Source organism: Notechis scutatus, chromosome 3 (assembly GCF_049901735.1).
Source record: "Notechis scutatus isolate UNSWTSFEM ecotype Mainland chromosome 3, rNotScu1.2, whole genome shotgun sequence".
In the NCBI taxonomy this organism is placed as follows: domain Eukaryota; kingdom Metazoa; phylum Chordata; class Lepidosauria; order Squamata; family Elapidae; genus Notechis; species Notechis scutatus.
This window is the reverse complement of record NC_142011.1, coordinates 80,153,428-80,179,132: the sequence shown is the minus strand read 5'-3', so window position 1 is coordinate 80,179,132 and position 25,705 is coordinate 80,153,428. Positions and strand designations below refer to the sequence as shown.

At 38.1% G+C, this 25,705-nt stretch overlaps 1 protein-coding gene and 1 long non-coding RNA gene across 3 annotated transcripts in view; one reads left to right on the top strand and one right to left on the bottom strand.

Moving 5' to 3' along the window:
* Positions 1-6,101: 6,101 nt before the first annotated feature.
* Positions 6,102-8,891, bottom strand: CCN1 (cellular communication network factor 1). Its single transcript, XM_026674153.2, has 5 exons — positions 8,786-8,891; positions 8,198-8,414; positions 7,465-7,812; positions 7,120-7,322; positions 6,102-7,008 (listed from the first exon to the last, which is right to left on the bottom strand). Exons 1-5 carry the CDS (start codon positions 8,846-8,848, stop codon positions 6,709-6,711), a joined length of 1,131 nt encoding a protein of 376 aa, XP_026529938.2. The 5' UTR covers positions 8,849-8,891; the 3' UTR covers positions 6,102-6,708.
* Positions 8,892-11,784: 2,893 nt separating this feature from the next.
* Positions 11,785-25,705, top strand: part of LOC113416334 (uncharacterized) — an 87,417-nt gene continuing 73,496 nt past the window's right edge. For both annotated transcript variants that reach the window (XR_015748627.1, XR_003371446.2), the window contains exons 1-2: positions 11,785-12,052; positions 21,046-21,142. This is a non-coding gene — a long non-coding RNA (uncharacterized LOC113416334). The remainder of the gene's footprint in view (positions 12,053-21,045; positions 21,143-25,705) is intronic.

The window sequence follows — 25,705 nt, the reverse complement described above, 5'->3', positions numbered from 1 at the left end:
AAACTAGCCTACTAGGTGATCTGGCACAATCCAGCTGGACAATAAAGATAGCCTTTGGTGCACCACAGTTGAAGAGGTACTGGGTTATTTCTGCAAACTCTAAACCAGAAGTGGGGAATGATAGCCCCTTCATGACTAGTGGACTTCAACTCCCAGAATCCCCAGCCCTGCTGTAAATGATGACCTTTGCCCTTATCTAAGTGCCATGGAATAGGAATACCATGTGCTTCCTGACTTTCTGGGCTGCATCTTCTACCTCTTGCACTCACTTTAGTGTAGACAAAAGTTCTTCGACCCCTTTGACCTAAGCATTGCATGATAGCTAAGCATACAGTAATACTACATTACTCTGCTTGCGCAGAGCTGCCAGAAAGCAAGAACAGTTAAGGCAAAAGGGGCGACATGGGAGTAAGGCTTGGAGATTATTGGCCCCTCCCATAAGACATAAAGGAGGAGCAAAGGGACATGAGCCTTTGCAGGAAGCAACTTTGTTGGTTGGTTTAAAATCTGAAGCTCAATGTTGACTTTGTGCTCCGTCTGACCTTGTACAGCTAATTGGCAATTTAGTTATTGACAGCATTTCAAGGAAGATAAAAGTGGGTGCTTAGCCTTATCTCAAAAGACTGCGGCAGACTTCTGTTTGCCACAGTCTGGGATTCATTATGGGCTGTGAATGCATATAATTCACAAGCGTTGAAATAAAAACAAAGGTTTTGGGGAACAGCATGTGATTGTTACTGTCTCAGGAAGCCTTGGTCAACTTGGTGGTTATTAGCCTTTTAGGAACAGCAGTTTCTTGAAAGATCGTGCTTCTTGCAAACCCCAGTAATATTTTCTCTCGTATAAAAGCCAACATGTTGGATCTTTAATTCTGCACAAATATGATTGTTTGACATTGTATCAATGATGTTTTTGAAGAAATAAGAAATGGCTGAAATGTCAGAGGGTCAGTTAAGTGTGGAAATAATTGTAAATACACATGACAGGCTTCATCAAATGCCATGTGACTTCAGGTTACCTACTCCAATATAGAGGAACATTTGCAAGTGTAAACATTTTAATCATAGAGTTGCTAATAAAATGATGAACAAAAGTGTCCGCAAAATAATTTTTTGACTAGCAAAACTTTGCAATCTTGAAAAAAATCTGGCTGTAATATTAAACGGTCAGGAAAATTTTTTTTATCTTGTTCCTTTGCCGTGCTTCACAGTGTGTCATTATATTGTCACAATGTTTGTGTAAAGCAGATTGAGTTCATAATATGTGAGGGTTTCAGACATTAGAGTGGGTTTTGGATTTCTGTACTAATCTCTACATTATGCTAGATCTTTGGTAAACTGGTTTTGTGTATGTTGTTATTCATCATAGGTACAATCATTTATTTAGTAAACGTTCAAAGTTATCACTACTGAAAAAAAATGACATATTACCGTAGTCATGTGATCAATATTTGGCCACTTGGTAACTGCCATGTATTTATGATGGTCCTGGGATCATGTGATCACCTTTTGCAACCTACTGACAAGCAAAGTCAATGCGGAAGCCAGATTTACTTAACAACTGTGTTACTAACGTAACAACTACAATGATTCACTTAACTGGGGCAAGAAAGATTGTAAAATGAGACAAAACTCTCTTAATTGTCTTTCTTAGCAACAGAAAATTTGGGCTCAGTTGGCATAAAGTGAGCAACACTTAAGTCTACACTACTGTATCAATTAGAAACATCAGAAAAGAACTCTGCAAAATGCCAACACTTATGATGTGACATTCTATGATCTTGGACAGATCATTATTTTGGTAAAATTAATTTGTTGTTAAATGTAGTTCATTTTTAAAGATGCTCTTACAACCGAGCCAAGATTTTATTGTTATATTCTTTACGGTTTAATTTGAGAAACAGGGTTTTGCTATCGGTTGTTCCTGCTAGAATGAAAACTGGGAAAATGCATATTTTAACTGTATTGAGATTTGCAACCTACCTTTTTGCCTGTGGGAGGCACTGAGAGCATTGAAATTACTAGGACTTCACTTTGTCTAAAAGGATGTCAAGAGCAGCATAATAATTTTTCTGACAGACTGGTTACAAAAGCCCAGCAAGGTTAAACAATCACATTCCAACAGACTGAATCTCTGTGCTGAAAAATCCTGGTTTATCCATAAGCACGCTGCCTTTTTTTTTAATATATTGCTTTTAGAACAATCTCTATAGCGAAATATGAAAATCACCCATATCTATTTTTCAAAAGACAATTTCATAAAATGGGGGAATCCACAGTCCAGCAGAGGACCAGTGTACACTTTAGGTTTTAGCGTCTTGCACTTCGGATTTAATAACATTGCAGATAGCTAATCTAGGAAACGCCTCTGCTGAAAACCTTTGGGAGCCATTTGCAGTCTAAATATTGGACCATGGACCAACGGCTGATCTGGATAAGCAGAAGATTATTGTAGCCCTTAAAGTGTGCAGGATTCCAAATCTAGCTCCTGCATATGATAATTTATTCTTGGTTACTGATACATTGACTGTCAGTAACATTCAGCTATAGAACAGGAAGGCAAAGTTCATTGTTGCCAGGTATAGCTGAAAGAGAAGTGTTTTAATTTTTTCTGAAATATGAATTCAATTAAGTGTGGAACAGAAATTCACAGTGACATTCTATGAATTAACAAACTGCAAAAATTGAGTCAACAAATGCATCCATGTTATCATAAAAAACTAATTCACAAATAGACCAACATGCAGAGCATGTTGTATTTTCATTCTCTGGATTAAATGGAAACCCAGCATGTTAAGCTCCAGTGAATTTCATACCTTGTTAACAAAACGTTGCATAGACAGTTTCAGTTGATTATCTCACCCAAGACAGTTTCAGATGCAATTAAGACTCAGGGCCAGGTTATCTTAAATTCCAGAAATTACGAAATAACCTTGATCACTGAGTTAAATGTTGTTATAGGAGTGAGATAAACAGTTGAATTTATGACCAACTTGGTTGGTTGGTTGGTTGACTTATATTTCATATTTCTGAACCATCCATCTCCCTCGAAGGATTTGTAGTTTGATTATAAAATATTATATCTATATAATATATATATATATAGGTCTTGGCATGTGCTTGTGCGAGCTTTGCACGAAGCCAAAAGCACCAGCCTGAAGATGGCGAGTGGGACCTCGTCAAAACGTTGCCAAGATGCTCTCAATCTTACACAGGAAAAGACCCGAACATGCCAAGACCTGCATACCCGTACCATATATATATATATATGCACACACATATACCAGGAATGCATATTTCTAAAAAGAAAATCATTGTAAATATTATATGCAGTATTACAAATGTTAAGTTGATGACTTATGACAATAACATTCTGAATTGGTAGAAACATGTCATGTCCCTATATATAGTAACTGATATGATGCTATGAAGAATGTTAGGTTGGATAGGTTTAAACAGCTATTGAGCCAAGCAGAACCTGAAAGAAGAGGGCTTAAACAATCTCCATTGTTTAGTCCAAGTTTCTTTTTTTAAAATAAACTTTATTAGATATAATCTTTAAAAATATTGAACGTGGTGGACTTCTTTGACATACATTTTTGTCTTTAGATATTATGTTAAGTAGTGTTTAAAAATTGTACATTTATATACATATATACATTTGATCTTTATACATTTTAATTCCTTTCCATTACCTTTCAGATAAATTATATAATCTCTTAAATCCTTCCTACTACTCCTTTAGTCGTTATTTCATTTTGCGAACTCCCTTTCATTTCCCTCCCGTGGTAAAATTTATTCCATATTATATAGTATTCTGACTCATCTTTATCCTTCAATTCCCATGTCAACCTATCCATTTCAATGCATTGTAATATCTTATCTATCACTTCATCTTCTCTAGCCTTCCAGTTTTGGGCAAACCATAATTACATGGATTATTAGGTAGGTATCAACTTTACTGTACTTCTCTGCCATGATTCCCAATAAGAACATCTCAGGTTTGTAGTTTATTTTTAGCCCTAGGCTAAAAAAAAAAATTAGTCCAAGTTTCTTTATCATACTGGAATAGTTTTTTTTTTAAGTGTATGCTGCACAATTTGATGAAAATGTTTTGTCTTTTTATGGTTGGAAGGAATTTCTTGCTTTCCAGTAAGAATCGTGGGAGGTGCATTTATTATTTTTAAAAGAGGCATGCTTTCAATGATTTATTTTCGATTTGTGGGATCCTTAGAAAAAATGTTGTCAGTGAGCCCTCTCCCTGAATGTAAATAGATCTTCCTAATTCCTGCTATTCCTCCTTCCATATCTTGTATCCTTGTCTATAGAATGAGTAATTGCCCTGGAGAAAGGACAGGGCAAGCAATTATTATATTTGCTCTTCTTGAGAGGAGGCAGTGAATAGGCAGCATCAACATGACATTAGAAGTTAGAAAAGGCTGAGCAAGAGATCTATACTGTCAAATGCCCAATAAAGCCTCCTGCAACTGTTCAAATGTGTGTATTTTGCTGCTTTTTGACTTAGTGATATGACTACCCTGTCATTTAGTAAACCAGGCTTAGCCTAATTTTTCACTCTGTTATACTCTGGCTACCAACAGAGGCCAATCAAACACCTCAAAAGGCCATAAAGTACCTGTAGTTGTCAAGCAGTGTTCGTCTTGGTTGCCTTAACATCTAATTATTCAAAGCTACACTGCCAGATTCCCCTTAACTAACAGTGATTAACCATAATAGATTTGTTCCCATGGATTGTGAGCCATTTAAACTTACCACTTTTAAGGCCTTACACTCCCACTTTTCCTCTCCAGGTTAACAATGGAATAACAGATATTTGGTGGGTCCATATCTTAAACATGATTGCTATCCCATAAGGGCCTTGGGAATCAACTTTTATCTGTGTGACAATATTAGTGGGTAGAACCTGAAGACAATATTGTAGGGTGAAGTTCTATTCTGCATGCAATTCATGTTTAGATATTCTGTAAATTCCATTCCTGTCTCATCTGGTTTCTTCTACTTGGCTACCAGTAAGCATACCTGGTCTGCACTGGGCTATGGGAAGACAGGAACCTCCCGGGATTTCTTTCTAAATATTAAACTCTTTATATATTTTCACTGATTTATTTCCAGCCTCCCTCAAGCTGACTGGTGCCAATGCTCTCTGAATTATTGGCCACACAGGGCTTTTTGCAAAAGAAACACTTGATAATACATCTATATCAGAATTAGAGTAAATGAGGCAACTAATTAATGTGTTCCAGTTTAGACTGGGTAGCATCTAGATTGTGTGTGGCTTATTCATCAGGCCATTAAACCCCATTAGATAATGTAGAAGAATTCCAAATCCTATCAGTCTTAATCCTTGCAACTGGAGGTTAAATATTAATGAGATTTGCTGCTCAATTATGGGAATTAATGAGAAAAGAACGTTGCATGGCATAAATGGGACAAAAATGTCTAAAATAGTTCCTTCTGTGCCCATCCCTTTAGTTATTTGCCTGATCAAAGATTTATATTTTTTGCAGGTAAGGGGGAAAACAAAGGCAAAAGAAGCTAGCTCTTAGCCTGGAGCAAAAAGTGAGGTGAATTCTTGGCATTCTTTTCTTTAATAATGTGTTTACTTTTAGTAAGACCAGTAATTGCTTCACCCTCATTTAAATTTGGTGAAACCACCTCCTGCAGACTGTAGAAAAGCACACAAAGAGCCCATTCACTTGCAGGAAGTAACCGTAGAAATCATACAAAGCACTGTCCTGCTTTGCTGCTGCTGTCTACTTCACTGAATCATGAGAAGAACATGTTTTAAATTAACAGGGTCTCTACCAAAAAGCAGTGGTTGATCATCATAGCTGTTAAGAACATCCTGATTACAGACCAACAACTGATCTGGGAAACAGTAGTGTGCTTAAAGATTACAGGTAAAGAGGATTTCTTATTATGAAATATTCCCAACTCTTCCACTTCATCCCTAAAAGCATAATTAGCTCCAGGACCCTGGTAAGATGGCAGAACTTTTATATTTATTGCGAGCATGTTTATTTGCAAGCAAGACTCATGTGTTAAAAGTGCTACTGTCAGTTTGAATCATATTGACTGAAATTAGGTAAATATTTCTTTATTAAATGATTAATTCTATAAATAAACTTTAATTCATTGAATATAAAATTAAATTATTTACAACTTATTCCAGTATTAAGGTTTTTTCTCTCCCTCCAAGAACAAAGCTACATTTTGATAAATAAAATATTCAGCTTTAAAAACATCCAATTTCTGTTTGTTGATATGAAATACATAGCTGATGCTTATAGCTGCCATAGATGGGCACCCCAAAAGTGCCCACCTTGGAAAGGAGCATTTAACTTCCAACATGACTTTCAAACAAAAATGTTATGCTGAACAGTAGAAACTGAAGGTTTTCACTGCCCAGACAGACAAAACTTTGCATAAACAGATAGAAACAGAAATCAGTAATCACAAGTGCTCCAAATTGAAGCAGTAAATTTGCTCCAGTACTATGAAGCTTTAAGTATGTTCAAACTTTTGTAAAAGTAACCAGTCACACAGTCTTTTCTTGTTGTTCTATGTTGCCCTCCGCTGGGTAAAGGCATCACTTCAATAAGAGTCCATTTTTTCCCATACTGGTACTTCAAAAATAAAGTCAGATATTAATTACAATCCTCCTGCTCAAGCCTGCACACATCACAACTTAGTCCCTAAATTTGTGGATGTCATTGAATAGCTGGTAATTAGGGTAAGCCTCATTTCCATGGGGACAATTGTAGCTGCATCTGCAAGACTGGATCATCATGACATTCTTGGTGAAGGTCTCTCCATCATCACAGTGGAACTGGACCTTGATAGTCCTGGTTTGTTGAGGAGTGCAGCATCGGCCATCCACACATGAGCCACAATACTTCGGGCGGTACTGTTTCACACTTGAGCATCCTGCATAAGTGAACTTGACTGGAATGTGAGTCTTTTTGGTCTTGGTGCACTTCTTTCCCTTCTGGAAGAAAAGAGATTGTGTGGTTAGCCAAAACTCTTGACTAAAAGACACGCCCCCCCCCATCTAGAAATGACCACAAGAAGAGGGTGAAGATAAGGAAGACCCATTTACCTTCAAGGAGTCATAACTAGGCTGCCCGCATGGCCTCACTTCACATATCCTGGTCTCTTTAACCAGCCTACATCCAGGATTATCATTGGTGACTCGTGTAGAGACTCCAGTTCCACAGGTCTTTGAACACTGAGACCATGAAGTTGTTTGGACTAGGCATTTTGGATTCTCAAATGAATGACTGTGAATGTCAGTTTCAAAGACTAAAAAACAGAAGGAAGAAAAGAATTAAGTTTCTCATACTTAGGACTTAGCATGCCTAGCAAAAAGCCTGTAGACATCTATATATAACCCTACCACTACTTGGTATCAGAGGAAAATGTGCAGCCAATATTTATAACTCACCTGGCAAGATTCTCTGCTTTCTTTTTATCATGGATATTAATTTATTGTTTCTGATCAACTTTCCTTCAGAAGCATCCACATCAAAACCTTTGTCAATGAATCTTTCCAGCTGTTCCAGGTTATCTTTGGAGTCATCACAGACCCATTCCTCACAACACTGACCAGGGACTTTTACTAGTCTTGGGTTAGGACAGCCCAAATTTGGAAGGGAGAGTTCTTGAGAGCAGAGTGGGATGCAGCCAACAGCTCCATCTATGCATGTACACTGGTGTTTGCAATTGGGCTGAAAACTTTCTCCATTCTGATAAATTTTGGAGTTGTATTCGCAGGGTCTTCCTTCTGAATGCGCTGTAAAGGTTTTTTAAAAAAGGGAGAAACCATAAGTTGGGCATAAGTTTAACCATAAGTTTCCTCTAGCAGAGTGGTTCCCCCCCCCCTCCCTTGCTCTATTAAATCCAGTTTATGGGTAAAGAGCCCTACAATCCCCCAGAGCTTTAGGCTAGAACAATAAGTTAGTCAGGAATCACTTTTCCTTATGTGCTGTTACTGCAGTCCAGACATAGTGAATTGCATTCCAGACTGCTGAAGTAATATGCCCTTCTGCCAATCTACCACCAACAAAGCATAACCATACATGGACTGAAAAATTTCTAAACTTCACTATGACAAAAATGGGTTCGTATGTATCTGTATGAATGAGATGTTAAAAGAGCCAAGCTGCCAGCACTCTTACCTCTGCAGATTCCTTTCAGAGCCGTGGAACTGGCGCCAAAGTTGCATTCCAACCCTTTGGTGTGATCACAAGGCTGCGTCTTGCTGCAGTCCTCATTGAGCTGTTTGGCGCAGACTTTACAGCATTTACAACCATCCAAAGCCAGACCCACTCCTGGAGCACATTTGGGGACCTCCAGAGGACATTCACAAGTGTCTGGGCAGGAAGAAGAAACCACCTGCGGAGGAGAAACAAACGAACCATAGCTATGAGATATAACCGCCAGCTGTAAACAAGCTAGTGAAAGCCATCAGCTTTCCTCTGCCCTAAAGTAAGCAAAACGTTCAGGAAGTTCACTCAGCTACAGCCATTCAGTACTTTTTTTTTTTTCATCTGGAAGTTGTTGAAGAGGCTTACTTTGGAGTTATGTCTTAAACCCAAACAGGAATGTGGGCCCCTGTTCTAACACACATTCACACATGCTGTATTTTTTCTTCTTGCATGCAACTTTATTTAAAAGAGGGGGGGCACATTTCTCACTGAAAATAAACGAAGAGGAAACAACAACAACAACCCTGCACCAATTTGAAATCCAAATCCAATACCTACCCTATTTAATAACTGAAGGAGGGCAAAAGCCAGGATCAAACAGCTGGTTCTCTGCGAGTTCATCTTCAACCGTTTTACAGACGCTGCAGATATACCGTCCTTTTTTCTTTTCTTCGCTCAAACCGAAGGAAGGAAGGAGGAAAAAAAAAAAGAGAGGGAGGGGAGCAAAACAGCAGGACTTGGGGGAGTTCGTTCTGCTCTAGCGGTGTTTTTCAAAGAAGGGTCGAATCCCGGAGGAATGCTGAACGCCTTCGCGACCGGCTCTAGCTTCTTTTTCTCGAGAAAGCCAGCAAGAAGGCACCGGGTCTCTTTTCGCCTTTTTTTTTTTTCTGCTTTTGCTCTTCCGCCTGACGTTACTGAGAGCACTTTGCCTGTCTGAGCAGAGGCAGAGTGGGAGCTGCCTTATATACCGTGCAGCTGCCGCCGCGTGCTGCAGCTCCGCTGACGTCGAGCCAGAATTCTAAAGCATCAGGAATTCTAAAGCATCTCAGGAATGTTTCCTTGGCGCGGTTTGCATCCAAGCTCCTCCCTGTCTAAGGGCTTCATGCATGGGGAGGTGGAGGGCGGGAGGGAGAGCTTACAGCAAGGGCTTTCTTTCCTTCCCCCCCCTCCTCCTCCTCTTCTTCCTCTTCCTCTTCTTCTTCTTCCTCCTCTTCCTTCTCCTCCTCCTCCTTCTCCACCTCCTCTTCCTCCTCCTCTTCTCTTCCTTCTCCTCCTCCTCTTCTCTTCCTCCTCCTTCCTCTTCCTCTTCTCTTCCTCCTCCTCCTCTTCCTCCTCCTCTTCTCTTCCTCCTCCTCCTCTTCTTCTTCCTCCTCCTCTTCTTCCTCTTCCTCCTCCTCCTCCTCCTCTTTTCTCCTCCTCCTCCTCCTCCTCCTCCTCCTCCTCCTCCTCCTCCTCCTCCTCCTCCTCCTCTCCTCTTCTCTTCCTCTGCTTCCTCCTCCTCCTCTCTTCTCCTTCTCCTTCTTCTTCTTCTTCTCCTCCCTCCTTAGTTTCAACTTATGAAACCATCCTGTACACAGCTTTGGGTTTTCCTCCCTTTCACATTACATTTCCTTCACTTGGGGCCTGGGAAACTGGTGTCTTGTAGCAGATTGTCCATCAGACGGGATTGGCTAAATTAGTAGCTTCAATGCCAGGGAAGCTTGGAGGAAAGAAATGTGTATGTATTGATGGGAGGGGTAGGGGGAGAGGAACGGGAGATGGGAAGGGTACGGGACAGAACAGCCATGCAAATCTTTTCGACATTTGGGTGTGATCCGAAGCTGGAACAAAAGTGTGCACCCCCCCCCAAAACAAACCTGGCGGCATGGTTTAAGCTTTATGAATGGGATTGTGTGTGGAGAAACTCTACGCTGGTCATCCCCATTTCTTAGGCGTTTGAAGGGAGGTGGGAAATATATCTTTCTCTGCCTTTACGTTTGGGGGGCTGTAGTTACAATCTGGCCCCTCTGCTCCTGAAAGCTTTGCTCCCGCTATTCCAGGTCACTGCAAGGAACACGAGTTGGCAAGCAAATGTTTTGATGTGCTTTTAACAAACCTGAGTGGCTGCCATTATTTATTAGATTTTTAACCTGCCTTTATTATTTTATCAGTAACTGAAGGCTGTGAACATACTTAATACTTCTTCCCACACCTCCCCTTGTTCCCTGCAACAACCCTATGAAGTGGGTTGGGCGGAAAGAGAACGACTCACCCAAAGTCACCCAGTCAGTTTTCCGGCCTAAAGTGGGACTAGAACTCAGTCTCCTACTTTCAAGACCAGCTACACCAACCTTTTGATTGGGATGTTATAATAAGGCCTCCTACCTTGAGCAGCTGGGATGGACTAGAAGCCTCCCGAGGTCCCTTCCAGTCCTATTGATTCTATTGTCTAATCTGACTTTCATCTTTCACATTCATACTTGGATGAAAAGGTTTTGGATTAGCTTTCCGCTTTGATTCTAATACACTTTGGAATGAAGGTTTTTTAAAAAGACACATTTCTTGATTTTTGATGTGTTTGCAGGTTGGGATACAGGCTGAAGGTGAGGAGGAATAAGAGGCTTCAATAAAAGCAAATGTGAAAGCTTCAAAGCTTCAAATAGAACAGTTGAACTTGCCATGACCTTTAATTCTGCACTGTCAATATAATAAACACTTAAATTGCATGCTCCAATTTACACATTAGTTATCAAAGCAATGGCTTTAAAATTATGAAATTGTTTAACTATTATCTACTTTGGGAAAAAAAAGTTTGATACAGTATCTTGGGGTTTTAACATTTGCATTACATTCAAAATGCACATGACCGCAAACCTCCACTATTTACAATTCTTCAGAGTCCTACATTTTGTTGAGGGCCTGAAACAGGTTTCTTTTTTAGGCCTGTCAGTAATGTAAAGCAACAGTAGATCTTCAGAATATTTCTCCTCTTAATACTTAATAATATTAATATTTACTTATAATTAATGCTCTTTGCTAACTATTCTTATCTTGTTTGAAGCTGGGGGAGCCGGTTGTTCCTAGCTTTTGTTGTTACCATTTGACTTCATGGCTGTAAATATTTCCAGATGGTGATTCAGACACTAGACGTAACAATATTTCCATATTTGGTAGAGCAGTAGCCTGCATTTTGCACATTTTTCTACTCTGTTATCCAACCACAAAGCATTCCTGACAGCTTCAGATACTGTTAAATATAGACTTCACTTTTGCTCCCAGGGCAGGAAATTCTTTGGAATTCCTGATGGGGTGTATTTCCACCTCCCACCCACCCTCTTCTTCAGTGGTCTGCCTATTATGGTTTAGGAGGAACAGCATTGGAAATAATAATTGTGGTTTGCTGATGAGGGGGGTGGGGTGGACTGGCTCCTTTTATGTGAAATACAGGGATCCCACTTGAGTTTGTAGCTAATTTTATTTCAATAGAGGTCTTAATGTTTGTTTTCAATAACTAAAACAGACCAGAGCAACATGCAAAAATCCCATTACTTACACACACACACACACACACACACACACACACACAGAGCAAGTGATTAACAGGAGGGGGAAGAGGGAGGTGATGTGAGGGGGAAGCAATGGGATCGACCTGGCTGCCTTGTTGGTGTCTTACATGTGCTACTCACTCACAGGGGGGTGGCCATGCAGGGGTGGGGAACTCACCCCTTGCCAGCCCTGCTGCTGCTTTGGAGGAGGAAAACCCAAGCTGCCTGCTCTTGCCAGAGTTTAAGGAGGTTGTAGTGCATGGAAGGAGACCTGCCACAGGGGCTGTGAACATGTGTTGGGGTAAGTGTTGCTCCTGAGTCCTAATCTGAAGAGGTGCAGCAGAGATATATAGAACTGTATGTGTCTGTTAGATATTGTGAGGAAGGAAGGAAGGAAGGAAGGAAGGAAGGAAGGAGGGAGGGGGAGAGGGAGGAAGGAAGGAAGGAAGGAAGGAGTTTTCTTGAAATTTATAAATCATCATATTCTTTTTCTCTCTTTGGGGAAAGGGGTTAGGTGCCTCTGTGGCCAGGGAAGTAGGAGTAGTATAATAGAGCCAGTGTCTTGTATAGGTGGAGGCTCTAAGCCTCAGGCTGACTCGAATCCAGTGATGTTTCCACAAACAAACTAGGTTTGGTCTCAGACATATAAAGCATATTTTCAAGTTGATACTAGACATCTCTCTGTCCTCCCCCTTCTCTCCCCGGCCACCCCCCAGCTCCCGCACACGTCTTCTCCCTTCTGCCAAAGAGCAGACGCGAGGCTGATGGATAAGGGTCCATCTTCGGGAGGAAATTCCCCACTCTCCATCTATTTCTGCCCTGCTGAAGGCAACATGAGGAAACCATCTGGTCCGCGAGGTTGCCAAAAAAAAAAAAAAAAGCGGGGCTCGGGATGAAATAACTGTTTGGGTTGCTTCCCTCCCCCCCACCTCCAACAATTCCTGCCCTCTCCTCTTGTTCCAAAATGAATACCCTCCCCAAGGGAAAACGCTGTTTCAGCTCTCCCAAATATCGGCAGCAGCGAAGGGGCCGCTGCCCGGAGCAGGAGCTCGCTGAGAAAACGGCCGAGGCTGCAGAGCCGCCTTTCAGCTGCCCGGATTGCGCGGTTGTTCCTGGCGATGGGGAAGAGAAGGGAGAAGAGCTCTCCCTCCTCTCCGGCCTGGCTCCGAGGACCCAAGACTGAGAAGCGGGGAGCGGGATGCGATGCTCCGGCCAAAGTGATTTCCGGCCTTGGCTGAACGAGTTTCCAGCCCCCGCCATATTTGGTGAAAGCTTAGAGGACTTGGTCCTCGGCACTTCTACTAAGACGGTGGCGTAGAGGGATGGAGCCCGGCCAGAAATGCTCAGAAGGACCTTGGATTGCATACCGAAGATGCATGTCACTTGAGAATCTCTAAGAACATGTTTTATCTCTCCCTGGAGAGATAGGAATATTGCTTCCTCTCCTGACGGAAAAAGAGTGCTCCTAGGCAGCCATTTCCTGCTTTTGAATGGCTCTAATGAATCCTATCTAGGTTGTTTCAAGGTTCATTTGTGAATCCAAGCCAAGGAGTGGGAAATAGATGAAGTCTTTTGAGAGAAACGAGATGGCTATTTTGGCAGCACCAAATTGATTTATTTCTTGGCTGAACTTACATCCCATCTTTCCTTCAGGAGCAATTTGCACAGAGCTCGCTCTTCCATTTTCCTCACAACATTCTGGGTGCCAAGATGGTGTAAAAGAAAGCAACTGGGGAAAACCACTTAGCAAGCTTCCATGGCTCTGGGTGGGCTTCGTTTGGCTTCAGGTCCCCTTTGTGAAGCAGTGAGGCCCAGAAAATGTGCCTTCCTTGTCATTCACCTGCTTGAGGCCCAGAAAATGTGCCTTCCTGGTCATCGCCGTTTGATGGAACGTCCTCTTCTTGTACATTCAGATTGCCATCTTTTTGTGAAGATCTAGCTTTTCCTCCAGGCACTTGGGCTAGGCAATTAATGGAACCCAGCAAGATTGTGTGGTGTATGTAGATGAGGTTTATGTTGCAGCAGGTTGACATTTTTTTAAAAAACCATTTTTTTGGTATGATGCTTTTAGTCCTTTCCTCGTGGGTTCCAGTGGTAGATGGACAGCCATTTTTATTTGCTGAATAAATAAAGTAAGACATCTCTGTGTCAGTCCAACAATGTCTGAAGAGGTTGCATTTTACTATAGGCATTTCTGCCCTGCTTGGCCAAGTAATCAGAGGAAATTGATTGGAAACATCACTGTAGAATCACTAGTCAAGCACTAAGAAATCTGGGAAGGGCACTTAAATTATTCTTGAAATAATGTGAAAACTTGACTTACTCTCCAGCTCTATAAAAGTACATAAGAGGTAGCGCCAAACCTTAGGAACATCTGTCAGAAGCAATTCCTACATAAAGTAGGGATGCATTTAATACTCTTGACATTTTTACATTAACTCATTAAATATCTGTCTTGATCCAGTTCAACCATGACCTGGATGTTACATGCTCTTTTCTTGTATGCAGGAAATGCAGGCATCCTCTCAGTGACAAGGGAATGAAAATGCCAGGCATGTAAGATTGATATTTAGATGTAAATTATTAGAAGCAAAGTAATTCTTTTCCACAAAGGAATTCAATTCAAACCTTTATCGTCAACACACATGTGTACAATGAGATTGGCTTAGGCTCCCTTAGTGCACCCTCACAACACAAATACATCTCAATAACTCAGCGAAAGAAAGAAAATCCCTAACCCAGTAAATCATACTAACAAACACACAATCCTCTATACATATATGTGCATAACATGACATTATATTATATTACACCAGTGTGAACATGTTGCACATTGAGCCAGCCTGCAAGTCTATCATACTACATAGTTATGTTGCATTCAGGAGTCTGACAGCTCACGGATAAAAGCTGTTCTTTAACCTGTTAAATGGCAATGTCTGTGGAGATTGTCAGTCACCCAGGTCATGGTTGTTTCAAGAGACAACTGGACTTTCTGGTTTTTCTTTGAAGATGTTTGGCTTTTCATCCAAGAAGCTTCTTCAGCTTGTTACATATAATTGCCGTTTAGCAACAGTTAAATGGCAATTATATTGTAATCTAATGATTATATTAAAAGTTAACTTTAGATACCTAGGGACATTTTTCAAGCACCCACGAAGTGGGAAAGTTGGATGCTATCTCATCAGTCCCATTTCTGTATGGGCAACTGCGCTCTTCAGGGTCAAGCTATAGCTTTTCTAGAGGCATTCTACATTCAGATCCATTCATCTGGTTTTTTTTTCTTCTCTCTCTCTCATTCTTACCAAGCGTTTTTCCTAGTTCATCCAGTCATATAATACATTCAAAACATAAGATTTTTGTTACAGTGGCCATTGTTTCAAAGGAGCAGTCAGCTTTTCCCCCCCAGTACCGATTGGTTCTTTTTATAATCCATATAATCCTAATATTTATCTTCAAATCCATAATTAGGGAAATCATTGCTTTAACTATTCTATTTATTGTCATAGACACTGCCTTAACATTTAACATTTTATCTAAGCTTGACATTGCCTCCTATATTGTTCGTTGTTGCCTATGCTTGAGCCCAAGAAAATAAATCTAACACTTATACTTCTTTACCATCAATTCTCAATATCAAACATGCTGGTTTACATTATTTTTGTCTTGTTAAATTTGTAATATTTTCAGATCCTATTTTCACATTCTAGCTTTACCTTCTTGGTGAGTTTTTGTAAATCTTTATTTTTAATTAATAGTGTGAAATAATGTAGTCTATAGTCACTTTCAAGCTCTGGTTGATTATCTCACCCAAGGCAAAAATGACCTTGCTCAATTACTGTTTCTTACTTTGGACACATTATGCAAAGATTAGTTCTCTGAAGAAAGCTGTAATGGTGGGAAAGGCAGAAGGAAAAAGAAGTGACCGATCAGCAGCTGATGGTTGGACTCAAATACAGTGGCCATGGTTGTACCATTGGAAGACCAAGTGTGGGGCAAATCATCTGTGTGGTTAAAATCTATCCTGTGTGGTTACTATTTTCCTACTTTCTGTAATTTTCTAAATTTAATACATATTTCATTATCAGTTAATTCACAGATGATTGTTCCACAACCTAAACATAGAAGCATCTTGTCTAACTGCATTTACCATTTTTATATTCTTTCTCCTATTGTGTCATCAATTTGATTGGAAATTGTCCACCGGATGTTATTCAATGTATGCATTTATGTTGCTTGAAGCAAGTGTTAAGAATTAACAATTTTCTTCACAAAATTCTATTGAGCAATCTCTAGCAGTATTTCATTTACCCAATCCAAATCCATTTTTTAATTTGAGGTTCCTCTACTTCTAAAGTTTAGCATTCCAACAAACTATTAGTGGAACCATATCCTTTGTATTTGTATTTATGAGCTCTTGCAATTTGTCATATAATTTTTCATTGTCATACAACCATTGAGTTTGTAACCTTGATATTTACTAGATATCAAGTAAGTATCTAGTTACTTGATAGGATTAGTTTTGATAGTATAGGTGGTCCTTGACTTATAACCATTAGTAACTACAAAGTTATGACAATGCTGAAAAAAGTGACTTATGACCAGTTTTCACACTTACGACCATCACAGTGTAGGGTTTTTATATTTATGAATGAAGGCAAATTATAAATTATTAATATTATTATTAGCAATAGCACTTAGACTTATATACCACTTCACAGTGCTTTACAGCCCTCTCTAAGCACTTTACAGAGTCAGCATATTGCCCGCAACAATCTGGGTCTTCATTTTACCAACCTCAGAAGGATGGAAGGCTGAGTCAACCTGCAGCTGGTGAGATTCGATATGCCAAATTGCAGGCAGCCGGCAGGCAGCAGAAGTAGCCTGAAGTAACTGCATTTTAACTGCTGCGCCACCACAGCTGTTGTTGTTATTTTTAATTATTTATACTCTTAATTTAATGTCCTTTTTTCATTACAGCAATTTTCCAGCCTGCTACAGGCAGCCCTCGAATTAAAACTATTTGATTAGTGACTGTTTAAAATTTCAACGGCACTGAAATAAGTGACATATGACCATTTTTCACACTTACTACTGCTACGGCATCCCCATGGTCCCATGATAAAAATGCGGGCACTTAGCAACTGGCATGTATTTATGACAGTTGCCCTGTCCTGCGGTCATGGGATCATTTGCCACCTTCCCAGCCGGCTTTTGACAAGCAAAGTCAATGGGGGAAGCTGGATTTACTTCAGGGATTCACTTAACAATTGTGGCAAAAGGGTAGCCAAATGGGGCAAAACTCAGTTCACAACTGCCTTGCTTAACTTAGCAATAGCATTTAGACTTATATACTGCTTCACAGTGCTTTACAGCCCTCTCTAAGCGGTCAACAATGGAAATGGTGGGCTCGATTGTGGTCATAAGTCAAAGACTACCTATAAATCCCCTGGGGTCTCTTTCTTTTCACTAACTGTATGGAATCTCTTTCAGACTTATATTTTATTCTGCATGAAAACCCAGAAAGTATATGCAAAAAGAGTATATATATGGCAAACAGTGAACAAACATGGTGTTAGGAAGTCTTTATTTAAAACAAAGAAAATATCCTTAATGCCCTGATAATTCTGCTTTTTCCCCTTTGTTGGTTTTTTCTTCCCCTCCCCTTTTCAATTTTTCCATAGATAATTTTCTGCTTACCTTAGAATAGGCCTCTCCTACTGCTTTTGCCAGACCACTGGTTCCTGCAGCCTTAAATCATCCTTTTAGGTTTTTTTTTTTTTTTAAGTTTTGGTTCCATGACTCACTGGGGAGGTGAAAAACTGGGAAAGATAGTTAAACATGGAAATTCATAGGAAAAGACAGTGAAACTACAGTATGACCTCAGCATTTAATGTTAATGTGGTTTCAGGTTTTCACTTCTTTGCTCTGCATAAAGTTAATTCTTTTGGATGAAATGTATGCATTTATATTTCCTATGTAACATCTGTATAAACAGGACTCCTTAAGAACTGCTTAGAGGTTTTATTTTGGTTGCTCATGCCTATATTAAACTTTTATCCTTCGCAAAATTTACTTCTGGATCTCTCTGCCATTCTAGAATCATAACAATGGCACTGGAGAGTAATAATAAACTTTAATATTATTAAACAACAACATCTGCCTATCACAAGTCCTTGGGAAGGACTCAATAGGACACAAATGCCAAATCTAGTCTAAAACTCTGGCTTTGTGCAACGAACCATAATAATTTATTAAATGTGTATGCAGCCTGACTCTCGGCAACTTTGAGAATCTCACAACAAATAAAATCAATAAAAAATAAAATGAAAAATATAAATACCATGAAGCAAGGGGATCTATCTCTCCAAAGGTCTGGATGAAGGACCAGGTCTTTATGACTCTTCTAAACAACAGCAAAATGGGAACATCCAGATCTTGGGAGACCTTTTGCCAGATTTTTCAAACCTGATGTCACCAGGTATGCTATTAATTCTCAGATTTATATCTACAACACATCTGGGAAGACCTCACATTAATATAGATTATTTTTAAGTAATCAATTTATATTGGGCTCTAAATGTATTTATTTTCAGATTACAAAGTGACCTGGTGGTCCCTCATCCATTTGAGATATGCCTAGAGTCCTCCAGTTTGAGTGAAAGTCTATCTCCCTTCAGATTTTATGAAACATAAATGCATCTTAGACTATGTGAGTGAGAAATTTTACAACAGGGCTGGGGGGGGGATATTTGTAAAAAAAAAAAATCAACAGCTCTGAAGCGTATCAGGTTTATTTAGTAGCATAGATTCAGGTAAGTTCATCATTAGTTAACCACATCGTCTTCAAAATGCCCTAGCAACCCAATGTTCTCTGCATCTACTAGATTCTGGCTTTGTCTAATCCTGGATACATGATTTACATAGCGTTATCTTACTGCTCTTTACTGTAAAACACCTGTTCTCTGCAAAACAATTGAAATGGTGAAAAGACTTGGGGCAATGGATCATTATGCCAACGGTTCTTTCTATTGCCATAGTAAAGGTTGGGTTATACTAAAGTTTGTTAGTGAGGAAAAACTCAAAGTCCATATGGTATAAAAATAAACAAAATTTCCAAGCTATTATGGAAGTGAACACTCTTCAAATCGAAGTTTAAAGAAGCAGCATAGCCTCAAACCACAACTTTCTACCCTGCAGATTGGTTTCTACTGGCACATTGGCCTCTGTTAGTGGTTTGAGCTCATGCTTTTCTTCCTGGTGTTCTAATTGTGGTGTGTGTCAGAGAGATGGGGGGAGATGGGAGGAGGGGGGGGGGGAGAATTTCAGCTCTCTTGGATTCTATGAATGACATTAGCAGTGTGGCATATTCTCCAGATCACCATTCAAAGCTAATGTTAGAAAGTTCTCACTGTCAAACTTTCTGAGTTTCAATGTTTCAGTTTCTCAATTTTCAGGAAGTATCAATGATTTTGGAATGAATTTTCTATTCTTGTACTTTCTATAACAGATATGCAAATGTCCTGTTTTCAGATAGGTTGGAGTCTGACTGTTTTAGACAGTCAATGCTCCCTGGAGATTTTAGACTTAATATGTCCATTGAACATTCAGTCAGGTAAACCTTGATATAAATATTTGTGAATTGGTCGCAAGTATTGGTTGAGATGAAAATGGAGAGTAAGGAAGTATAAATTAAACCTGCTATTAAATTATTATGTTTAATATATTATTATGTTTAATATATTTTAATAATCATCTCACATAATCTTAACTGAAATGTTAAAATAGCAAGTTGCTATGAAAGAGATGAAGAGGGACATTATAGATTACTATAAGTAAATGTATTTTATAATATTATCATAAGAACTTATTCCCTTTTCTGCAAGCCATTTTCTAAAACAAGCGTCCCCAAATTCCTCAGCTGATTGACCCCTTCATAAATTTCAGATTGTTCATCAACCCCCAAACATTTATCATATGAAAATAATGTAATGAATACTTATTTAACTAATTGTACTACAAATAACAACAACAATAATAGTTCTATTTATCCTTAGGGGTTGATATTGATCACTTTGGAGAGTCATGGTATATAATATAATGGAATTCTTCTATCCCTTTTGCCGATATATGTCAATATATTTGAAAATAACTCTGTAGTTATCAGGTACGAAAAACCAGGTCCACACATGAAAATGCTAATTAACTGATTTATTTACAGGAGCCATGGTGGCAAAGTGGTTAAAATGGAGTATTGCAGTCTAACTCTTCTAACTAACAGGAGTTTGATCCTGAATGGCTCAAGGTTGACTCAGCCTTCTATCCTCCTGAGGTCAATAAAATGAGGACCCAAATTGTTGGGGGCAATTTGCTGATGTTGTAAAACTCAGAGAGTGCTTTAAAGTACTGTGGAATGATATATAGGTCTTGTGCTATTACTAAAGACTATGCACAGGATTTTTCTCAGTCTATGGTTAGCACCTGCACAGAATTAGATAAGTGTTAGCAGTGTTCAGGAAGGGGTGGTGGACTTAGTTCTTTGTGGCTATGTAATAATTCCAAACATACCTTTTTTAACTCCTTCCCCTAGCTCTGCCAGTCTCTCTCCTATAGTAGTTTGGACTTATTGTTGCTCAAAAGCCTTTCTGTTCTCACAGTTTTTATTGCTTGCCTTCTCTTACCACCGTTCAATGTATTACATGCTTATTTCAACCATTAAGACAAGCTTTTGGAAAGGTTGGCTGAGCACGTCCAACTATGCACACATGCTATGGGTTTTTTTGGGATGTTAGCTTTAAGACTAACAATACTATGAGATATATTTTAATAAGAAGTGGTATACAAATGTTTTCAATAAATAAATATTAGAAAAATATGAACACATGTCAATGCTTTTATTTTCTCAATTCAAATTCCATAACATTACATAATAATATAGTGATTATGAATTTAAATGCTATACTACTAGGTAGAAAAGGCAAGTGATGATTTAAAAATATGGTCGTGACATTTTGAATTTACCCCTGGCATTTTCTATAGAAATTCAATGTTTTGAACTGAAGGAGATATTCAGTTTCTACAGTCAGTTTTAGTCTTTACTGGCAAATATTTATTTTATTAGTTTCAATTTTCTGTTGAGAGTATTTTTCCTCAAGGATTCATTTATTGTAATAGATTGAAATACCTTTTTTCATTTCCTGTAGTATATAACATTTATGTTAATAATTTTCCTGCATAATTGAAAATCATTTGAAGTTTTTTGAGAACAAAAAAGGTGCTGTTTTTTTCTTCTTCAAGGAGCAGAGAATCTAATTTTACACATGATGGGACTGCAGGACCAGGACAAACAATAGGAGAAATAAAATGAGAAAGGACCAACGATAAAGCACATTAGGTAAATTTCATTCATCCTTTCAAAGCAAAAATATCACTGTGTAATTTAGGTGACTGCTTCTTCACAGAAGAGGTAATATTAATAATAATAATATTTGTGTGCTGAACACACACAAAGAACAATGACATATTTTAAACAATTTTTGTATTTTAAAAGCTAGAAAAATATATAACTCTTCTATAGGTTTATTTAAATATTTAATTGTTCTTTTTCGTGAAGTGTTTTTTGAATCTCTAAATTATTGTTAACAAATAGCAATTATTTACAAAATGCATAAAATACTGCATGTTCTATCATAAAACAGCATACAAATCTATGTCAAAACTATGTCTCAAATACTTTATTATGCCAATCAAAAAGTTGAAGAAAGTTCAAAGCAGAACCAGGATAATGTACAAGAACCATAGCCAAATGACAATAATATATGTGAATTTCCTTAGCCATGTGAATGGCTAAGATTATTGGTAAATCCAAAAGTTTACTTTCTCAGTGTCTCTGATAATGGAACAGTTTATAAACTTGAGAAATAAATATATCAATCCATCCATCCATTACATTTTTCCTACAAAGACTCATACCTAATATGAGTAGTAGAACACTAAGTCATAGTTTCAATTGATGTTCTCTCCAGTATTGTCCAAAGCATATTGATTCTTAATATGGAGAGATATGTAACTTTAGTGAAGATTTTTTAATAACCTGGTACTGTAGTTCCTAATCAAGCCCTGTGAGTTCCATTGAGGAACAAACCCTCCTACCACCCACCACCCAAAATGCCACTGATGCAGATGTCACCTAAACCAGCATAGCTTTCACTGTCATACTCATACTTTGACTATGAATAAAGTCTGGTCATGCAGGGTGGGATTGAACAAACATAGTCAACGAGCTGTCAAACTTCAGAAAAATCTCCTAACACCGTAGGGCTTGGTCAATTTGTAATAGGACTTGAGTGAAGAGATGTGTCACTATTAACATATATGGAATCATTTCATTCCAGGAAGCCATGGGTTTGTACTTGTTGACAAGAGGCTTCTATAAATAGGATTAAGCATACCAGTAAATAAATTACTCTGGGCACGTCAACTAGGCCTTTCAGTTTTATTACACTGGAAATAATATCTATGTACAAATGATTTGCATAGATTGCATTGTTAAATGAAAGGGGTGTGGTGTTGCATTTTGCTACTGAATTGTAATTTTTAATGACATAGGAGTAGGTGAAGGTGAAGGTGTTGCATAAATAATAAGCAAATGGAACATTTAAAAAAGCAATTCATCCTCATTTTTAAATAAATGTATTGCTGTTCAGAGATCTAGGTAATAGTCAGCAATCTTTTCCTCTCAGATTCAGTAATAAGGCTTAATCTGTAAAAATCTTAAGCAAAATATTCAAAATTCTTTCTTCTGTCCCTTTTCTTTGTCTTTTTCCAACTGATACTTAACATTCCCTAGCTTCTCAGTCCTTATTAAACTTTTAAATTAAATCTTGAGGGTGGAGCTGGCGTCGCGATGATACGGCATGCAATCTTGGAGGTCTGAGATCGCTGCTGATATCTTTGCTCCTGGACGGTCCTATCAGATCTAAACTGTCCCGAAGAGACAGTGAAAGTGAAGAGCGCATCCTGTTGATCCCAGGGATACCGCAAAGTCCCTGGTAGATCCAGGAGAAGCTCTTCTTGCCAGCGGCAAAGAAGCAGCCATTAAAGCTGCTGAAGTTGGGACAGCTCCGAAACGGAAGAGAACAGAAAGAGAGAGTGTGCGGTTTGGTGAGAACTTTTTTTTTATTCTAAGATCTGAAAGGACACCCTAAGGAAAAGAAAGAATCTGTAAAAGTTTTGACAGAAGTGATTAAGTGGCTATTTTAAACAGGAATGTCAAAGTAATGTTTGTTTGTTTTTCTCATTGCTGGATTTTCTATACATGATCTTGTATTTTGAAACTGGACTGGTTTTTTCTTTTACCTCTATTTTTTTTTCTCCTTTTTGATTTTGTAATATTTTAGGCTAGAGGCTCCCTTTAGTTATTTCATTTTTTTAAAATATCTTTTTCTTTTTTTAATTAATTCTTATTATATCCTGCTCAGAAAAGGAGGGGGAAAGTGAGAGCAAAGAAACTTTGTAACACTGCCAACTAGAGGCTTGAAAATATTCTATTTCCCTGTGACCAGACAAAGCTGAGAAAGAAAGAACTGAGACTCTTTTTCAAGGACATTGCTATTTGATAAGATAGAGGGAAGAGCATGGGAGAATATTATTGCAGGTGCTCTTCTGGGTTTCTATCAACAGCTGGAGTCTGGTGTTGAAACTTAGGGGGGGAAAGGTGATAAGTTTTTGGAGAAGAGAGCTATAATAAGAGCCTTGGATAATTAAACAAAGTGCAGTGTGCCCTTTTTACTTTTTCTAAGTTGTGCTATCCCTCCTCACCAGCTTTATTGTATTTCTTTTTATCTTTTTTTTTTTTTTTTGTAATAACTATATGGGTTTTTGGCTTTGTTGGAGCTTGTCTTTGTTTCTCTTTTTTTCTTTGGAAGTCCAATCTCTACGTTTGCTTTTTATTTTAAAGGGAAAGCCTTAAAAGCCTTTTTCCCCCCCTTTCCTGGTATTTTTGTTTTTTCATCTACCTTTCTGGTTTATTCTTATGTATTTTTTTTCTATTTGAGACCTTTCAATTGGATTAAGGTGTTGAAGAACCTGAATAATTTTTTCCTTTTCCTTTTTCCTTTTCTTTTTTTCCTTAAGCCTTTTTTTCATCTAACTATTGATTGGATTAAGGTATACAAGAACCTGAAGAAATTTTGTCCTCCCTTCTTTTTTCTTTTTTTAAATTATTATTATTGGGCTTCTTTTTTCTACTATTTTTATTTTGAACTATAATTGGTTACTTCACAATTGGATTAAGGTTTAGAAGAACCTGAAGATTTTGAATTGCTTAAAATGAGTAGGAAATTTACAGCTCCTGGTTCTTCAACTTCTACTTCTTCCTCTCCACCATCTGGAGGACAACGTTCAATATAGACAATGTTAAAGCAAGAAAAAGAACAAGAAAAAGTGACTCTGCAGATGATTATGCAAGGAATTCAAAATATTCAAGCAAGATCAGAGAATATTGAAAAGAGAATAGAGAACATCTAACAAAGAACAGAGAACATTGAACAAAGAACAGAGAACATTGAACAAAGAACAGGGAAAACTGATGAAAAAGTGGAGAACATCCAACAAATGATGTTGAAGTATGATGAGAGATTCCAAAAAATTGAAGAAGATAAACAAAGAGACAAGAAGATTGGAGATATTGATAATAGATTAACGGTGGTTGAACAAGATAAAAGTGGTATGTTGAGATGGGAGATGGATAGATCAGAATTCTATCTTAGATTCCAAAACGTAGAGGAAGAAAAAAGACAAAACTTAGCTGAGATAATGATAGAAATACTGGCTGAAGCTTTGGAAATAACTCAAGAGAAGATGATGGATCGAATAGATGAGGTTTATCGAGTTTTCACAAGATATGTGATGAGAAATAGCTTACCAAGAGAAGTTCACATTAGATTTACAAGGAAAGCCATTAAAACACAAATATTGCAAGTGGCAAAAGAGAAAACATTGAAATACAAAGACAAGGAGATTGTGGTCTTGAAACAAATACCCAGAAGAGTGAGAGACATGACAAGGGTGCCCACTATCACCTTTGTTGTTTGTGTTAACTTTGGAAGTGCTAAATCGAAATATTAGAGATGAAAAGAATATAAAAGGAATGAAAATCAAAAAGGAAGAGTTTAAGCTGCAAGCATTTGCAGATGATCTGGTTTTCATCTTAGAAGACCCTTTATAAACAGCATCAAAATTGATAGAAAAGATAGAGACATATGGAAAGGTGGCTGGTTTGAAAATAAATAAATATAAGACAAAGATCTTGACAAAGAATATGCTATTAAGACAAAAGGAAGAACTGGCAGACCTATTAAAAATTCAGGTCACGAATAAGATTAAGTACTTGGGGATATATTTGACAGCAAGATGTAGTACATTAAAAGAGAATAATTATATCAAACTTAAACAGCAGATAGAGCTAGATTTGGCGAAATGGGAAAATTTACAACTGTCACTAATAGGGAGAATTTCAACAATCAAGATGAATATATTACCCATAATTTTATATTTGTTTCAAACAATTCCAATTAGGCTTGGAAAAGACTACTTTGCAGATTTAAATAAAATTGTGTTGAAATATATATGGCAAGGTAAGAAAGCGAGAATAAAGTTAAAACTTTTGCAAGATGCTAGAATTAGAGGAGTATTTGGTTTGCCTAATTGGGAGTTGTACTACCAAGCTACAAATCTGATGTGGGTTAAGGAATGGATAACACTAAGAAATACTAGATTGTTGACATTAGAAGGACATGATCTGTTGTTGGGGTGGCATGCTTTTTTATGGTATAAAGGAACTAAAACACAGGGGTATTTTAGAAGACATTATATACAGGAGTCTCTGTGGTTAAACTGGGAGAAGATTAAAAGACAATGTTATTTGAAAATTCCAGTCTGGTTATCAACTATTGAA

Excerpts from the sequence above, each read along its gene's own strand:
- CCN1 (XM_026674153.2), bottom strand. The coding sequence starts at position 8,848 with ATGAACTCGCAGAGAACCAGCTGTTTGATCCTGGCTTTTGCCCTCCTT. Across the intron at positions 7,813-8,197 it reads TCTGAAAGGAATCTGCAGAG|CGCATTCAGAAGGAAGACCC; the intron begins GTAAGAGTGCTG and ends AAACCTTTACAG. Across the intron at positions 7,009-7,119 it reads CTAGTTATGACTCCTTGAAG|AAGGGAAAGAAGTGCACCAA; the intron begins GTAAATGGGTCT and ends CTTTTCTTCCAG.